The sequence below is a fragment of the Pelophylax lessonae genome (genome assembly GCF_965119305.1).
Source record: "Pelophylax lessonae genome assembly, chromosome: 1".
In the NCBI taxonomy this organism is placed as follows: domain Eukaryota; kingdom Metazoa; phylum Chordata; class Amphibia; order Anura; family Ranidae; genus Pelophylax; species Pelophylax lessonae.
Genome location: NC_138768.1, coordinates 344,805,959 through 344,823,989, shown reverse-complemented (window position 1 = coordinate 344,823,989; position 18,031 = coordinate 344,805,959). Strand labels below are relative to the sequence as shown.

The 18,031-nt window shown below is 41.8% G+C and overlaps 1 protein-coding gene across 1 annotated transcript in view; it reads right to left on the bottom strand.

Annotated features, from left to right (window-relative positions):
- The window catches only part of SLC35D2 (solute carrier family 35 member D2), a 171,661-nt gene that overhangs the window by 89,185 nt on the left and 64,445 nt on the right, over positions 1-18,031 (bottom strand). The window contains exons 7-9 of the mRNA XM_082259648.1: positions 14,456-14,558; positions 10,412-10,504; positions 3,811-3,878 (exon numbers count right to left, since the gene is read on the bottom strand). Of these exons, the coding sequence (XP_082115774.1) occupies positions 3,811-3,878; positions 10,412-10,504; positions 14,456-14,558 (264 nt within the window). The remainder of the gene's footprint in view (positions 1-3,810; positions 3,879-10,411; positions 10,505-14,455; positions 14,559-18,031) is intronic.

Sequence of the window (18,031 nt, the reverse complement as noted above, 5' to 3'; positions counted from 1 at the left end):
ACCCGGAGGAAACCCATGCAGACACTGGGAGAACATGCAAATTCCAGGCAGGTATTGTTGTGGTTGGCATACAAATTGGTGACCCTAGTGTTGCTAGGTGGAAGTTATGAGGCTTACCTCTTTCATCTACTGCCAGTTTACCCCTGGTTCAACCCGTTGAAACTGAATCATCTATAAGCTGCTTTAGATGTACTAGCAGATTTAGATATACTAAAAAATTCTAAGCCAATCTCTAGCTCACACTTACTGCTACAAGACAGCAGCTGCGCCCAGGATCACGTATTTATGCATGATTCCACAATTCCGTATGGGGGGGGGGGGTGAATGTGATCCGCCGCCTGGCTCGCTCCTGTTGTGATTACACATAGTGAGAGCTGATCGGTGGGTACTGGGCACTTGATGTCTGCCGGCACCTGCCGATCATCAGGCAGAGAGACAGAACTGCGATCTCCCTATGTAAACAAGGCAGATTGCCGTTCTGATAGGTGGGAGGGAATGGAATGCTTGTCCCTGCAAAGCAAGGAATAAATTCCTACTTCCTCTAGTAAAAGCACCCAACACAGTGTAGTAAAACTCTGGCTAGGCACACAGTTAACCCTTTGATCGTCCCCTTATGTTAACCCCTTCCCAGTCGGTGTAATTAGTACAGTAACAGTGCATATTTTAGCACTTTTTTGAGTATGTGTCACCAGCACAAACCAAATAGTGAAATTATAACTAATATATGGTTTGCTGCAGCTTGAATAACTTCACACAGGAGTGTATACAAATACAAATCTATGGTAGCTGCACTAACCAATTGGTGAACTATTAATGACCCAAATCAACATAGAATATAAATATTTCACCACCACTAACAATGTGCAACAAAAAATATGAAAATTAAAATATATCTGTGTAAAAAATATATATATAAAAATGAAGTGTCCATTATTAAATCCATTTTGTGCTGGATAGCGATATCTTGCATATAATTGCTTATATGGTGATACACCCAATTTTAACGTGCTTATATCCACCACCTTCCAAAATTCACACTCACCAAACGGTAGTGTAGTATGGGCCTGATCAATATAAACGTCTTTTAATTCTCTTTATGGATCTCTCGTGTAGTCCCAGGTACGTATAGCGGTACTGACTCTTTGTTGGCTCCAACAAGCTCCTCTCTCATGCACTCATGTAATCAGTTAATAGCCACCATTGCGCAACATCCAATTCAAGTTTATTTTAAAGAAAAACATTAAAAAGTTTTACACTCACATGTAAAAGTGCCCTTAGATCTGCACTAAGTCTATCCAGCAATCCACTAAACCTGTGCGGCCGCCGCTCCGTCCAATGAAGCCGGCGTGCGTTCCAAGCCTCAGTTTTGATGTGGGTCGGGAACCGGAAGTAGCGCGAACCTCACTCCATATGCATTTAGGAAGCCCTGATCACTGTATTAGTGTGTAGCACCCTACAGGTAGGTGCTAGGTAAAAGTATAGTGGGCCTTGGCTGCCTAACAGCAGAGCAATGATTTCAGCTGGCTGTCATGTCTCCTAGGTGTGTCTGCTGAGAGAGGAGTCTCCCCACTGGCTCCATGAGAGGGTTCTCGTTGGGCAGTGGAGGAATCCCAATCAGAGACACACTCAGGCCTGTATCTACCCCAGAAGGCAGATTCTGGGAGTGGGTATAAGTGAGGGAACGCATGATGCAGCGTCTTTGGCGGGAAGCAGAGTCCCAGGAGGGAGGGTAGGGCTGTCTCTCCTCCTGTCAAAAGGATTGGGTGTCCCGGGTGGCTGCCCGGGAATCCAGAGAGTGCTGAGTTGAGCTGCAGAAGGGATCTGGTGTGCCGAGGACAAGTGGAGGAAGAGGGGTCCAGTTCCAGGAAAGCCTGCCAAGGTCGTGAGTACTGTGAACTGCCCCTAGGGGTCTAGTGTAGAGGGGACCACTCCAGAGAAGGTTCCAGGGATCCAGGAGTCAGCAAGCTGTAAAAGGGGTGCCTAGTCAGAGGACCCTGAAGTGTTAGAGGGGGTACCTAGTCAGAGGACCCTGAAGTGTAAAGGGGGTACCCGGGGGTGGGCCCTGAAGAGTCAGTGTACAGTGTGTAGTGTACAGAGTTAAGAGTTGCAGCAGTACAAGCAGTGACAAGGAGCTACCTCAGCCAGTGAAGGGTTGGAGGGAGTTGTTCAGTGACTTTTGAGCTAAATCGAGTGTCAGGAGTCAAGTGTTCTACAGTCCTGGATCTTCTGAGTTAACAAACAAGTTAAAATCGAGGTTCCAGCACTATTTCAGCCAAGCAGTATTTGCAAGCGTCAGGAAGCGCTTGTTGGCATTCAGCTGGCGTCAAGACAGCGCTAGTGAGCATTTTTTGTACAGAGTCCCAGTTAAGCCTAGAAGAGCCAGAGGAGTATCCCACTCATTCCCTTCTCCCATCCCCTAAATACAATAAACAAAACCAACCAAAGATGCCGGAATGGTCATTGTCTCAGTTCTCACACCTGGGTTCACAACTTAAATGTGTTGGGAGTGTTACCGGTACTGATGGCAGACCCACCTCAGGCTTAAGGCCTGGAAACATTGCTACAGTGTCAGTGGTTTCCAAAAAGTGTCAAAAGTGTCAGTTAGTGTCAGAATGCCCGCCGCAATATCGCAGTCCCGCTATAAGTCGCTGATTGCTGCCATTACTAGTAACAAATAAATAAATAGAAATATCCCATAGATTGTAAACGCTATATCTTTTGCACAAGCTTATGGGGATTTTTTCCCCAAAAATATATAGCAGAATCCATATTGGCCTCAATTGATGAAGAAACTGGATTTTTTCCATTTTTTATTAGGTATGCTTTATAGCAGAAAGAAAAAAAAATTACATATATATATATATATATATATATACATATATATATATATATATATATATATATATATATATATATCATTTTTTTAAAATGTATTTATTTTTTAATTGTCAGTATTTTTTTTGTTTATAGCGCAAAGAAATAAAAAATGCAGAGGTGATCAAATACCACCAAATAAAGGCTCTATTTGTGGGGGGAAAAAGGACATACATTTTATTTGGGTACAGCGTCGCACGACCCCGTAATTGTCAGTTAAAGTAATGCGGTGCTGTATCGCAAAAAGTAGCCTGGTCATGAAGAGGGGTAAATCTTGGGCAGGTCAAGTGGTTAAACAGTTATAGAAATAGTTTTGTTAAAGGTTTTGTATAAAGGTTTTACTTAAATTTATAAAACCTGATCATTGTAAGCACCCCTGTCAGTGTTAAATGGTTTGTCTTAATCCTTCTAACTGCTACATCTGCAGGACAGCTAGATCTGTTGAAAAACAACAGACTTATTAGCTAGATCTCCGGATGGAAATAATAAAAAAAAAGAATACCTAATAAAAAAAAAACGAATGCAGCTAGTACATCTATAAATTGGTAAGCTGCAATACAATAAATCTTTCTTTTTGGGTTTATTAACACTTTAGGGACATATAAATAAGATTAGAAACAAATGACCACTGCCAACACTTATAACTGGCCTTTGCAGCAAGGAGCTGCATATATTTAGAAAATATTTTATGAATATGCACGAAAAATATTTTCTTAGGTGCTTTATAAGAAAAGTGAAAAAATTATCTCAAAAAGAGCCAGCCTAAAAAAAATTCATGTATAGGACTATGGAACACATTTGATAATCTCATAGTATGTATCTGACTTCAAAAGCCCACAGGAGTTATGGTAGTAGACTGCTGTAAAAGGCAATTTTATTTAGTGCCATAACTGCAATGATGAAAAAAATGGCATATACTGTACATATATAACTTACCCCAATGAACACGAAAGGAGAAATTGAAAAACAAAGGAAATGCTTGTCCACTCAGTATACTGCATTGTCTAAAAGAAATAAGCACATACAGTATATATTACTCAAGGGAATATCAATGAAATGTTATTTGTAAACTGATAGGTCAGTATTGTTGGTAAAACACGTATTCCTACTGTCAGGAAATGTAGTCACCTGTATCCTTTGAGGAAAAATACAGCTTATAATAATAACTGAAAGAGGAAGAGGACTCTCCTCTTTAGACAGAGAATCTTATGTGCCATATACGTTTTTATACAATAAATAAGTGTACAAGGCCGATGGAATGTTAATATACGTTTTTTCCTAAAGATATAAATGTAATAGTATATTGGAGAACATTCATTCGGTTACGCTCTCCTCCCCTCACCTATACTCCTGGTATGTGGGTGGGCCTTTAACATCCTCATTTAAAAGAGGCCTTGGATGGCGAACAGTGAAAAGTAGCAGCTTGGGAACCAATCGTACAGTGGGGTGGAAGCCTGCAGAAGAAAGGTATTGCTGCTTATTCTTGAACCCACATATGTCAAACACAAGACCTGGGGGCAAAATCTGGCCTGCCAGGCCATGTCATGTGGCCCTAGCACCCAGTTTTGAAGCCAAAGGCTGGGCAGCCTACACAGGGAGGTACTCGAGCTGGGTCAGGTAGGAGTGAGAGATGCAAGGAAGCACTCCTAAACCCAACACTGTTACATAGCGCACCCCTGAACTATGCACTTTGTACATAGCGCACCCATGAAGCCTACACTGTGTACATAACTCACTCTGAGACCCTGCACTCTGTACGTAGCGCACTCCTGAACCCTGCACTCTGAACATAGCGCACCCCTGAAGCCTACACTCTGTACATAACGCACTCCTGAAGCCTGCACTCTGTACATAACGCACTCCTGAAGTCTGTACTCTGTACGTAGAGCATTCCTGAACCCGGCACTCTATACGTAATGCACTCCTAAACCCTGCACTCTGTATGTAGCGCACTCCTGAACCCTGCACTCTGTACGTAGCGCCCTCCTGAACCCTGCACTCTGTATGTAGAGCACTCCTGAATCCTGCACTCTGTATGTAGAGCACTCCTGAACCCTGCAATCAGTGCAGGATTCAGAAGTGCTCTATATACAGAGTGCGGGGTTCAGGAGTGCTCTACATACAGAGTGCAGGGTTCAGGAGGGCTCTACGTACACTATACGTAGAGCACTCCTGAACCCTGCTCTCTGTACATATCACACCCCTGAACTCTGTGCATAGGGCATCCCTGAAACTAAACTCTACACATAGCGCACCCCTGAAGCCTACACTGTGTACACAACTCACTCTGAGATCCTGCACTTTGTATGTAGCGCACTCCTGAACCCTTCACTCTGTACATAGCCCACCCCTGAAGCCTACACTCTGTACATAACGCACTCCTGAAGCCTGCACTTTGTATGTAGAGCATTCCTGAACCCTGAACTCTGTTCGTAGTGCACTCCTGAACCCTGCACTCTGTACGTAGTGCACTCCTAAACCCTGCACTCTGTACGTAGTGCACTCCTGAACCCTGCACTCTGTACGTAGTGCACTCCTGAACCCTGCCCTCTGTACATAGCGCACTCTTGAACCCTGCACTCTGTATGTAGCACACTACTAAACCCTTCACTCTGTACGTAGAGCACTCCTGAACCCTGCACTCTGTACGTAGCGCACTCCTGAACCCTGCGTTTTGTACGTAGAGCACTCCTGAACCCTGTACTCTGTACGTAGCGCACTCCTGAACCCTGCACTCTGTATATAGCGCACCCCTGAACCCTGCACTCTGTACGTAGTGCACTCCTGAACCCTGCGCTCTGTACATAGCGCATTCCTAATCCCTGCACTCTGTACATAGAGCACTCCTGAACCCTGCACTCTGTACGTAGCGCACTCCTGAACCCTGCGTTTTGTACGTAGAGCACTCCTGAACCCTGTACTCTGTACGTAGCGCACTCCTGAACCCTGCACTCTGTATATAGCGCACCCCTGAACCCTGCACTCTGTACGTAGTGCACTCCTGAACCCTGCGCTCTGTACATAGCGCATTCCTAATCCCTGCACTCTGTACATAGAGCACTCCTGAACCCTGCACTCTGTACGTAGTGCACTCCTGAACCCTGCACTCTGTACATAGCGCAATCCTGAACCATGCACTCTGTGCGTAGCGCAATCCTAATCCCTGCTCTCTGTGCGTAGCGCAATCCTAATCCCTGCTCTCTGTGCGTAGCACACTCCTGAACCCTGCACTCTATATGTAGCGCACCCGAGATAAACTGGCCCTTTGAGGGCAACTATACTGCTGATGCGGCCCGCAAAGAAATTGAACTGGACTCCCCTGCTCTAACCCCTAGACTGGGGTCAGCAACCAGTCAATCATGATCTACCCATCAATCACAGGCATGTGATGGGTAGATGATGACTGGTTCAACATTTCGCTAGGTCCCCAGTCTGCTCATGATAACACCCCCTTAACTCACCCTGCAGCACGCAGGTCTAAGCCTAAGGTGTGACGTTTTTGTTTTGCAGAAGCAGAATGTGAATGATAGTGCTGCTGTACAGGCTTTCTACCTCCTTCTTAAGGGGCAAGTGGATGAGATGTAGAAGGAGATTGAACGCCTAGAAAGGATAAGGAAGACAATGATGACAAAATTGGAGGAACAACATAGCCCAACCTAAATCCATGGAGGCAGAGACACGGTTAGAGTGAGACTCCAACCAGCACTTGAAGCTCTGATATCATGATAGGATTCGGTCTGATTAGAATGTTGGACTATAATTCCAAACCCTTTTGTGCCACCAGTCAGCAGCCTACCTTCCAACCCGGAGCAATAACCCTTCCATTGTGAGCCTTGTTTATTTTATAGAGCTGACTTGATTTAATGCGTTTGTAAAGCCAACACTTCATATTTCTGATATTTTCCTGCTGTACCGTGTACTTGTATGAGAAAGTCTCGTGTTCTATTTGTATTGCTTTCTTTGTGTGAAATTTCTGGTGTTCCTGCTAGTCTATCTGCTTTTCTATTAAAAGCTGACCACACTAAGGTGAAAAACACATGGTAGTCAGTTCTCTATCTATTTTGGAAACTCAGCCCGCTCTCCTCTATTGATCAGACTTGTCCTGACACCGCCCCCCCCCCCTTCCTTGCACAGCCTTTTACAGGGAACTTCAATGTGCTGCTGTTTCTCCTCCCCCGGGCTATTATGCAGCTGAGGACAGAGGGAATGTGATCAATTATAAAAAAAAAGGGTAAAAACCTATTTATAAAGGTTTTGTTTTATATCTATACACAAATGTTTTGCCTTTCATTTCTATTTTAAACTAAATAGGTTGTTTTACAAGGTGAGGGTTTACAATCATTTTAAGTATTAAAGCTTGACTATAAGTAAACAGGTAAATATTATAAATATAATAACAGTTGAAATACATATGGGAACTGTTTAACCCACCAAATGATTTGTATTTCTGTCCATCCAGCCTTGTCATTAACACAGGCCTTACAGTCTGCACAGCTAGGTTGGTGACTTTACATTTCTCTACTGTAGGTAAGTAATCCAGCAAGGTCACTTACATTCCCTCTGCTGATTCTCTTCTCTCTTCCTATCAGCATGTTCCATGGAAGCTCCTAAGAATGCAGCAAATTAATATGCCCCTGATGTATTGTCGACCTTTCTCATTTCTTGAGGGCCCCAAAATGCCAGAACAGTAACCCCCCCCCCAAATTACCGCATTTTGGAAAGTAGACAGTCCAATGTATTTAGTAAGAGTTATTTGAAGTTTTTTTGTAAAATTTTTTTGAAAATTAAGAAATTAAAAAAAATAAATAAACTTGTTCACAATTTTTTAAAAATGTTTTTACATACTGTGACCAGTGCAGTACTGCGTCATCATATGACGGATCTGGCAGTGATGGGCATAGGGATACTGACTGGTGACAGTAGGTTAGAAAAAAACAATTACATTTTATTTATTTTTTTAATTTTACATTTTATATATTACATTTTATACTCTGTCATCAGAGTAGCACAGTGTCACCATAGTGACACTGTATTACTCTGGGGGAGGTGGGCTATCAGCGACTTTTTTTTTTCCTTTTATACTGTTATTGCTTATACATTGATGATCACTGTATGAAGCAATAGTTTTAGCTGTCATGAATAGGTTAAACATTCATGACCAGCTTTCTTATGGTTGTGATCTGTGATTGGCTAAGCTAATCAAATTTTACAGGTAGCCAGGTACTATGTGATTGCTTTGGGACAATCACAGATCACAACATTAAGTAAGCTGTTCATAAATGGGAAGCCATTTATGACAGTTTGCTTACTTTGTTATCATGTGATCGCTCTGACCAATCATAGCGATCACATGATACCTGGTTACCGGTAATAGTAATCACAGGCGGAGCATGCTACATGCTCCTAACCTGGAAAAGGCACAATCCTGTACAGTCAGGTCCATAAATATTGGGACATCGACACAATTCTAATCTACTTGGCTCTATACACCACCACAATGGATTTAAAATTAAACAAGATGTGATAACTGCAGACTTTCAGCTTTAATTTGAGGGTATTTACATCCAAATCAGGTGAAAGGTGTAGGAATTACAACAGTTTGTATATTAAGGGACCAAAAGTAATAGGACAGATTAACAATCATAAATCAAACTTTCACTTTTTAATACTTGGTTGCAAATCCTTTGCAGTCAATTACAGCCTGAAGTCTGGAACGAATAGACATCACCAGATGCTGTGTTTCATCCCTGGTGATGCTCTGCCAGGCCTCTACTGCAACTGTCTTCAGTTCCTGCTTGTTCTTGGGGCATTTTCCCTTCAGTTTTGCCTTCAGCAAGTGAAATGCATGCTCAATCGGATTCAGGTCAGGTCATTGACTTGGCCATTGCATAACATTCCACTTCTTTCCCTTAAAAAACTCTTTGGTTGCTTTCACAGTATGCTTCGGGTCATTGTCCATCTGCACTGTGAAGCGCCGTCCAATGAGTTCTGAAGCATTTGGCTGAATATGAGCAGATAATATTGCCCGAAACACTTCAGAATTCATCCTGCTGCTTTTGTCAGCAGTTACATCATCAATAAATACAAGAGAACCAGTTCCATTGGCAGCCATACATGCCCACGCCATGACACTACCACCACCATGCTTCACTGATGAGGTGATATGCTTTGGATCATGAGCAGTTCCTTTCCTTCTCCATACTCTTCTCTTCTCATCACTCTGGTACAAGTTGATCTTGGTCTCATCTGTCCATAGGATGTTGTTCCAGAACTGTGAAGGCTTTTTTAGATGTTGTTTGGCAAACTCTAATCTGGCCTTCCTGTTTTTTGAGGCTCACCAATGGTTTACATCTTGTGGTGAACCCTCTCTATTCACTCTGGTGAAGTCTTCTCTTGGTTGTTGACTTTGACACACATGCACCAACCTCCTGGAGAGTGTTCTTGATCTGGCCAACTGTTGTGAAGGGTGTTTTCTTCACCAGGGAAAGAATTCTTCAGTCATCCACCACAGTTGTTTTCCATGGTCTTCCGGGTCTTTTGGTGTTGCTGAGCTCACTGGTGCTTCCTTTCTTTTTAAGTATGTTCCAAACAGTTGATTTGGCCACACCTAATGTTTTTGCTATCTCTTTGAAGGGTTTGTTTTGTTTTTCAGCCTAATAATGGCCTGCTTCACTGATAGTGACAGCTCTTTGGATATCTTATTGAGAGTTGACAGCAACAGATTCCAAATGCAGATAGCACACTTGAAATTAACTCTTGACCTTTTATCTGCTCCTTGTAAATGGGATAATGAGGGAATAACACACCTGGCCACGGAACAGCTGAGCAGCCAATTGTCCCATTACTTTTGGTCCCTTAAAAAGTGGGAGGCACATATACAAAATGTTGAAATTCCTATACCTTACACCTGATTTGGATGTAATTAAAGCTGAAATTCTGCAGTTAAAGCACATCTTGTTTGTTTCATTTCAAATCCATTGTGGTGGTGTATAGAGCCAAAAAGATTAGAATTGTATCGACGTCCCAATATTTATGGACCTGACTATATATATACATGTGACTGAGTATGCACGTGCTGCCCCACTGCAGCAAATGTACTGTGCCAGGGCGGTAAGTGGTTAAGTAACTTTACTACTGCATTTAAAAATAAGTGTTTTTTTATTTTTTTTATATCGCTTTGAAGTTCAGCTTTAACTTGTGGATAGTTTGAACAAGTCAAGTCTTTTGCTATGCGAGTGTTTTTGCTAAAATACTCAAACTCTGCCCACTCTTCTATCTCAACAACATAAACATAGTCCAAGATAAGAACTAGGAGGGCTAATTAAACTCCTTGGGATAACACAGAAAGTGTATAAAAGACAGTTCTGAATTTCTGACATGATCAAAGTATATAATTGCACTTAATGATTTATTTGAAAGACCAAAAAGGTAGCAAAGTAAAGATGTTCATTGCTAGTATTTACAGACACTTTAGGAACATGCAAGGGCATCAGCATCCATCATCATAGCATAGAGTGTAAAAATAGCCACAACTTACTTCGTCAAATTCTCCAGTCCATACAGTAAGAAAAAATGTTGGCAAAATCATGAAACCAGCATTGTAAAAAATGACTCCATATTTTCCCAATTCCTGTAACATTACACAACAAAAAATAAAAGGGTATTAGAACTGAAAAGTGAAATGAAATTTCCGACTTTTTTTAAATTGGATAGTTATAATATCTGTCATATGTTTTACTGCTGGCTGTGTTAATGTTAGGAAGATTCCGTTCCACTTCCTGTAATGGTGACCACACAGAGAGCGAGGGGAAATCTCCTCAATGGGAACAGACAGAAATAAAAAAACTGACAGTCATTTCAAACCTTGCTCACTCTATCCAAAGTAGAGATGGGATCAGGCCTGTTCCGGATCGTAGTCCCAACCCACCTGAGCAGTCCCACCAGGAAGCCCTCAATGCACACCGCCAATCATAGGCAGCGTGTGTATGTGCAGCTGCGGGCGCCGGGAAATGTCTCACTGCCTATGATTGGCGGTGTGCAGTGAGGGCTTATTGGTGGGATGGCTCAGGTGGGTTAGGACTATGATCCCAAACACGCCTGAACCCATCCCTAATCCTAGTGTTGGATGGACTTTCACTTTTAAACTATATCTAAGCTACTGCAAAAAATCTGAAAAAAGTATAATTAATCAAACAACAATATCCAGTCTTCTGTTACAACAATTTGAAAAGAGATGATACAGGGATATAATCAATATATACATTTGGCTCCAATTAAAGACATGATTGAAAACAGATTGTTAGTTACATTTCTGTGATGCTCACTCTCTTGCTTTCTATGCATTAAGTCACAAATCTAGAACAAGTATTGAAGTTAGCAGGCCAGCATCTTGACAAGTACCTAGGAAACGCAATGGCAGCCCCCATATCTCTTTTGTGAAAGGTTCACTTGAAAGCAAGCTTATACCTTAGCAATGCAGGGCAAAACAGCAGATTTGCTTTATCGGGATCTGGACCTCCCCCACGTACATTTACAACAGCAGGGTGGCCTCTCTGCACGAAATCACATACCTGTACGTGATTTCGCTCTTCCTAGTCTGGGGCGACCAGCTCCCGCTGTGATTAGACAGCGGGAGCCGATCAACGGGTCCAGCAAGGGCATCAGCTGGGACCCACCGATTGTTCCAGAGGCAAACAGAACTATGTAAACAAGGCAGATCATCGTTCTGTGACAGGAGGAGACATAGATCTTGTGTTTCTGAAAAGCAGGTACACGAATCTCTGTCTTCTTACAGTACAAGCACCCCCCAACAGTTAGAAAGCACTCTCTAGGGACACATTTAACCCTTCCATCGCCCCTGATGTTAACCCCTTCCCTGCCAGTGTCATTAGTACAGTTACAGTACATATTATTTAGCACTGATCACAGTATTGATGTCACTAGTCCCCAAAAATGTGTCACTTAGGGGTTGATTTACTAAAAGCAAATAGACTGTTCACTTTGCAAGTGAAGTTGCATTCTGATGGGAACTTGCTCCAGAGCTTAGTAAATGAGGGGAAATTATGCTGACTTCCATTCTCCAATCATGTGCAAGCAAAAATGCTTTTTTTTTTTTTTTTATTTCCTTGCATGTGATTGGGTATTCTTTGCAAACTGAACCTCATTCACTAAGCTCTTGCAGCCTGCACAGTCTATTTGCCTTTAACCACTTGCCTACCGGGCACTTTCACCCCCTTCCCATCCAGGCCAATTTTCAGCTTTCAGCGCTCTCACGCTTTGAATGACAATTGCGCGGTCATGCTACACTGTACCCATATGACATTTTTATCATTTTTTTCACACAAATAGAGCTTTCTTTTGGTGGTATTTAATCACCTCTGGGTTTTTTATTTTTTACAAAAAAAAAGAAAAAAGACAGAAAATTTTGAAAAAAAGAAAGTTTTTCTTATTTTCTGCGAGCAAATTTTGAAAATAAATAAATTTTTCTCCTTCACTGATGTGCGCTGATGAGGCGGCACTGATGGGCACTGATAGGCTGAACTGATGAGCACTGATGAGGTGGCACTGATGAGGTGGCTCTTATGGGCACTGATGAGGTGGCACTGATGAGGAGGTACTAATATGCCGCACTGATAAGCACTGATAGGCGGCACTGATGAGCACTGATAGGCGGCACTGATGAGCACTGATAGGCGGCACTGCTGGGCACTGAGAGGTGGCACTGCTGGGCACAGAGGTGGCACTGATGGGCACTGAGAGGCAGCACTGACGGGCGGCACTGATGGGCACTGATAGGCGGCACTGGCGGGTGGCACTGATGGACACTGACGGGTGGCACTGATGAGCACTGATGGGCGGCACTGATGAGCACTGATGGGCAGCACCATCAGTGGCCATAGTGCTGCCAGTCAGTGCTCATCAGTGCCTAGATGAGCAGACACTGATGGGCACTGACTGGCAGCACTATGGGCACTGATTGTGGGCACTGATGGAGGGCACTGTGGGCACTGATGGTGGGCACATTGTTTTTTTTTTTTACCACTGTAGTAATCAGGGCACTGGTGATCAGTGCCCTGATTACATTCCACTGTGTCCCCGACAGCTGATCGGTTCTCCTCCTTCCTCACACTGCAGTCTCCGTGTGAGGAAGGAGCGCTGGCGATGAGAGATGATCTCATACGTTTACATATGAGATCATCTCTCATTGCATGGGCCGATCACGTGGTAAATGGCCGCTGTGATTGGCCATTTACCACGATCTATGATTGGCTGTGTCCAAGAGACACGGCCAACACAGATTTTCCCCGATGCGCGCTCTCTGAGAGGCCGTATAGAGAAGGCCTCCCGGAAATTCGAGTCCGCGATGTAGCCGTACTTCGGCTATAGCGCGGATGGCAAGAAGTTAATAAATCACCCCCTTATTGTCTGATTGCAGTCCCGCTATAAGTTGCTGATCGCCGCCATTACTAGCAAAATAAATAAATAAATAGAAATTACATAAAAGTATCCCATAGTTTGTAGACGCTTTCAATTTTGCACAAACAATCAATAAATGCTTATTGGGATTTTTTTTACCATAAATATGTAGCAGAATACAAATTGGTCTAAATTGAAGAAGAAATTAGATTTTTTACAAGTATGGATATATTTTACACATTGGTCCAGCTTGTATCAATGTAAATTTGTGTATAGCAAACCTGACGATCCCCCAGGAACTGGAAATCACTAAAGTAGACACCGCTACTCCAGTGATCTCCAGCTTTTGGATCTCCTGCCGATTGGGTACCTTCTGCATTCTGAACACAGGAGGTCAGCTGCTTGGCACAGGCACCATTCAGAGAATTCTTTGTGTTTTCTGAATGAATGCAATGTGTTCTCTAATTGGACAAGGTGGAGCACTGCCCTGCCTCTCCATCTCATCCAATCAGAGAATACTCTGCATGTTTTTGGAAAATGCTGGAGAGGTAAACATTTGGCTTTTCCTTGCATAAATAAGTTTGCTGTAAGATCACCACAACAGCCAGGATAGCATCTCATGGGATTGGAAATGAAGGGACAAAAAGATCTATGCAACCGTGGAAAAATCTTGCATGGAAACATGTGCTAGTAGGTACAATAGGGGAAAAATAGGTTGGATATTGTCTTGGAAGAACAGACTATAAAGGGTTACCTATAGTTCTAAAAATACACATCACATTGATCCACAGATTTATTAAGTTGTCATGAAGAGGTCATGAAGGATTTTTTCCCTGGTAAACTGGGTCATGCTTAATACAGTTTTTTTCTTTCATTTATATCCTCTAGGGTTTATGAAGATGTAAGGTGTTTGTCTTTTAAAATTAAATTGAGGGACATAGATCTTTTTCAGCTTAAAATCATAGAAAAACTGGGTATTGAAAGAAGAACACTTAGTTGATCTGAAATTCAGAAAACTTGACAAAGGTTCTCTAATTGTTTTTTACATGTATGCTACATATTGCCACTAGAGGGTAGTAGAAATCATTTAGAATTGTTCCCAGTTTTTAATTATATTATATATTAGTATGATATCACCAGTATATACTTTAATTGAAATAATTACCTTAGGGTTAATTTTTTCTTTGGTATAAACCCCATATGAAGCTGTGAACAAGTCATTCAACAACACAATGCAGTATCCTTCCAAATTAAAAGAAAGATCAAAACTGAAAAAAAACATTAACATGCTGACCATTTTCAATAGTAAGTATTCAATACATAGCAGGTAAAAGTATACATATGTGACATTACCAGTCTAATTTAAACAAGGCATTAAAAAAAAAAAATATTAAAACTTTGAATCTGTTACATACATGTAAAACGAGTACCGTGGCACGACTTCGGGGGCGACCTGTGAAATCACGTGCATCGCGACTTCGGCGCAACTTACACAGACTTCATATAATGAATGTCAATGCAGGTCGCTCCGATGTCGCCCCAAAGTAGTACAGGAACTATTTTCTAAGTCGGAGCGACTTGAGTCGCTCCTATTAGAACGGTTCCCGTAGCACACAATGGACCGCGACTTGTCAGGCTGACCAGACGCCTGACAAGTAGTGTGAATGGGCACTAAACCTCAGACATGAAATATGAACAAAGCATATCCCTCTATAGTGTGTATTTAGGATTAATTAAGAGCAATACTGCTGGCAATGCACTATACGAAAAAAAATCGTTCAAACTCATTTAAAAAGAAACGAACACTCGGGCGTGAGAGCAAGCGATAGTGCCGTTATATAATAACCGATAAATCGTTCAATGGGCATAAATGATGCAGTTTTTTATTTGTTTGTTTTTTCAAATATACAAAGTGTAAACAGTTTGGACGAGAAACACATTAACCTTTCAATTTATCGTTTGTTCGGCAGAAAATTTCCAAACTTTACCTTAGTTTTTTTTTGGCTCAAAAAAGTCACAACCAATTACCGATTTGTGCCCATTAACTGCCTGAAAATGAATGAACTGTCCAAATGATTGAATTTCGGACGATTTTTCATATAGTGTATGGCCAGCATCAGTATAATTTCTGTCTTCTGCTTTGATCCTCTGCTATCATAATGAGTCACTTCTGACAAGTTTTCCTGACGCCAAGAGAAAAAAAGGTGACAGGGAAAGGATGTCCAGCACACAGTATGTGATTAACAGCCTCAGCTCTGTTCCTGTGTGCAGGGGGTGTGTCCCTTCTCTCCAATCAGCTGTCAGAGCTCCCCTCACTGAGCTCTGTAGTGTGTAATTTCATATCGCTGCCCCCTGTTTTCTGGAAGCTCAGACAAGCTTTCTATATTCTGCATTTTTAAGGGCTGTAGAGAAGGGAAGACTGCAGATAAATGGGTACAACTCATGTAGGAGGATTTGTTTAATCTCTGTGTATCACAGAGGCCAGTCACTTCACTGGGTATATGTAAAGGTTTACAACCTCTTTAAAAGTGCCTTTCATGAATGATCACATAGGGGTTGACTGTTCAGACTTTTCACTTTGCAAGGGAAGTTGCACTCTAATATCCCTATAGCTTAGTGAATACGGTGAACTTCTAATGACTTCCATCATCCATTTATGTGCAAGCAAAATGCTTTTTTTTTTATTTTCTTTGCATTTAATTGTGTACTCTTTGCAAAGTGAAGCCTCACCACATTCACTAAGCTCTAGGGAAAATTTCCTTTGCAGAGTGCAACTAAACTTGCAAAGCGAACAGTATATTTGGCTTTGGTAAAACAACCCTATCGAAGGTCCAGAACAACAACAATTCAGTGGGCACTATTATACAGATTTCGACCACCTCCTGTGGTTGCAAGGCCACCATCACTTATCTCTCTGGTCTTACCAATGATCTATGACAGGTGGTCTCACTAAGCGATAATGAGGCAGGCTAGGGGGCTAAGCTTTTGAGCACAGTATTCAGTGGAAAGGTGAATACCAGGGCATCATCTGATTAGGGTTCTTGGGTGCTCTACAAGGTAACTAACTATTCACGTGGCAGTTGTAAGGGCTTGCTGCTTATGTATAGGTCCAAATTATAATGTTTAGCTAACACAGGTAATTTTAAACAATGCACAGCAAAGATATCCACAAAGAGCCATGATAACTGACTGTTCTGCTTTTATTTTGGCAGGGCCGGATGACAATTGCTGTTCGTATGGGCTCATTTAGACTTCTCAAGACAGTGGTCTCAGGAGAATCTTGGAGATTTGCCTATAGATATTGATCCCCAGAGACATCAGCTGAACACACAAGTGTTCACACTGCTGCAATGCCTGCCATCATTTCCATGGGCTGTCTGTCTGAACAAAGATCATTCATACTGAGACTTAAGCCTAGTACAAATGGGCTGACAGCCGGCATGGGCACGGGCTGTCAGCCAGCATCCCTGTGTATGGCATCCAGTCCAACAGCTGCCGGCCTTTTGACCGGCTTCTGTCGAAGGCTCATGACCTAAAAAGGTCTGCTACCAGCTCCCAATCAGTACTTTGAGCCATTGGCTTTCCGGAGTGTTCCGGTGAGGGCGGCCGCCCCCCTTTCAGAACACAAAAGCACAGCAGGGGAGATCGATGTACTACCATCGGTTTGTTAGTACAGTGGCTCCGACCTGAGCTGTCAGTTTTTATTTCATTCAACCCACTGGGTTAAACAAAAAAAACTAGTGGTGTGTATGAGACTTAAGCATTGCACTGACTAATATCTGATGTAAGCTAAAGTGTAACTAAAGGCAAAACATTTAACTTTTTAGTTTTGGATAGCGTGAAGAGGGATTAGAACTCCTGTCAGTTTTTTATTGCGGTCTATTACCCCATTAAGAATATTCATCCTCTCTATTTTTCCTCTTTATCATTATCATTGAAAGTGAAAGTAAGAAAATCCCAAATTGTGGGTTGCCCCCCGAAAAGTAATAGAGGGGAACTCTTCCAATTGGGAAACTAGTTCTAGTGACCTGGGGGTCCCCAAGGGATTCCCTTAATTTTGAGGGATTTACTCTCACTTCCTATTTGGCTTTGGGAAAGGAACTGAAGGTAAATCTCCAAAAAGGGACACAGATAGCGGGAAAAAATTTTTTTTAGAGGGGTTATAACCCTCCCTTACTCTTTGCCTATAATTCTACTAAAAACTAAAACATTTTTTAGTTCTACTAAAAAAAACTAAAAAACAAATCTTAGAGGGGTTATAATCCTCCCTTACTCTATCCAAAATGAAAAAAAAAAAAAAAGCTTTGCCTATAGTTCTAGTAAAAACTAAAAAAATGTTTTAGTTCTACTAAAAAAACTAAAAAAAAAAAAAAAAAAAAAATCTTAGAGGGGATTATAACCCTCCCTTATTCTATCCAAAATGGAAAAAAAAAAAAAAAGCTTTGCCTATAGTTCTAGTAAAAACTAAAAAATGTTTTAGTTCTACTAAAAAAACTAAAAACTAAAAAAAAAAAAAAAATCTTAGAGGGGGTTATAACCCTCCCTTATTCTATCCAAAACGAAAAAAAAAAAAAAAAAAAAGCTTTGCCTATAGTTCTAGTAAAAAACTAAAAAATGGAATCAGGTCTTCAAAAGAAATGAAGTTTGCTCAGCCAATGGATTGCTCCGGACTATAGTTTTAGTAACCTGCAATCACAGAATATAAAACTGCACATTTAAGCAAAAGAAAGAGGACTTATTA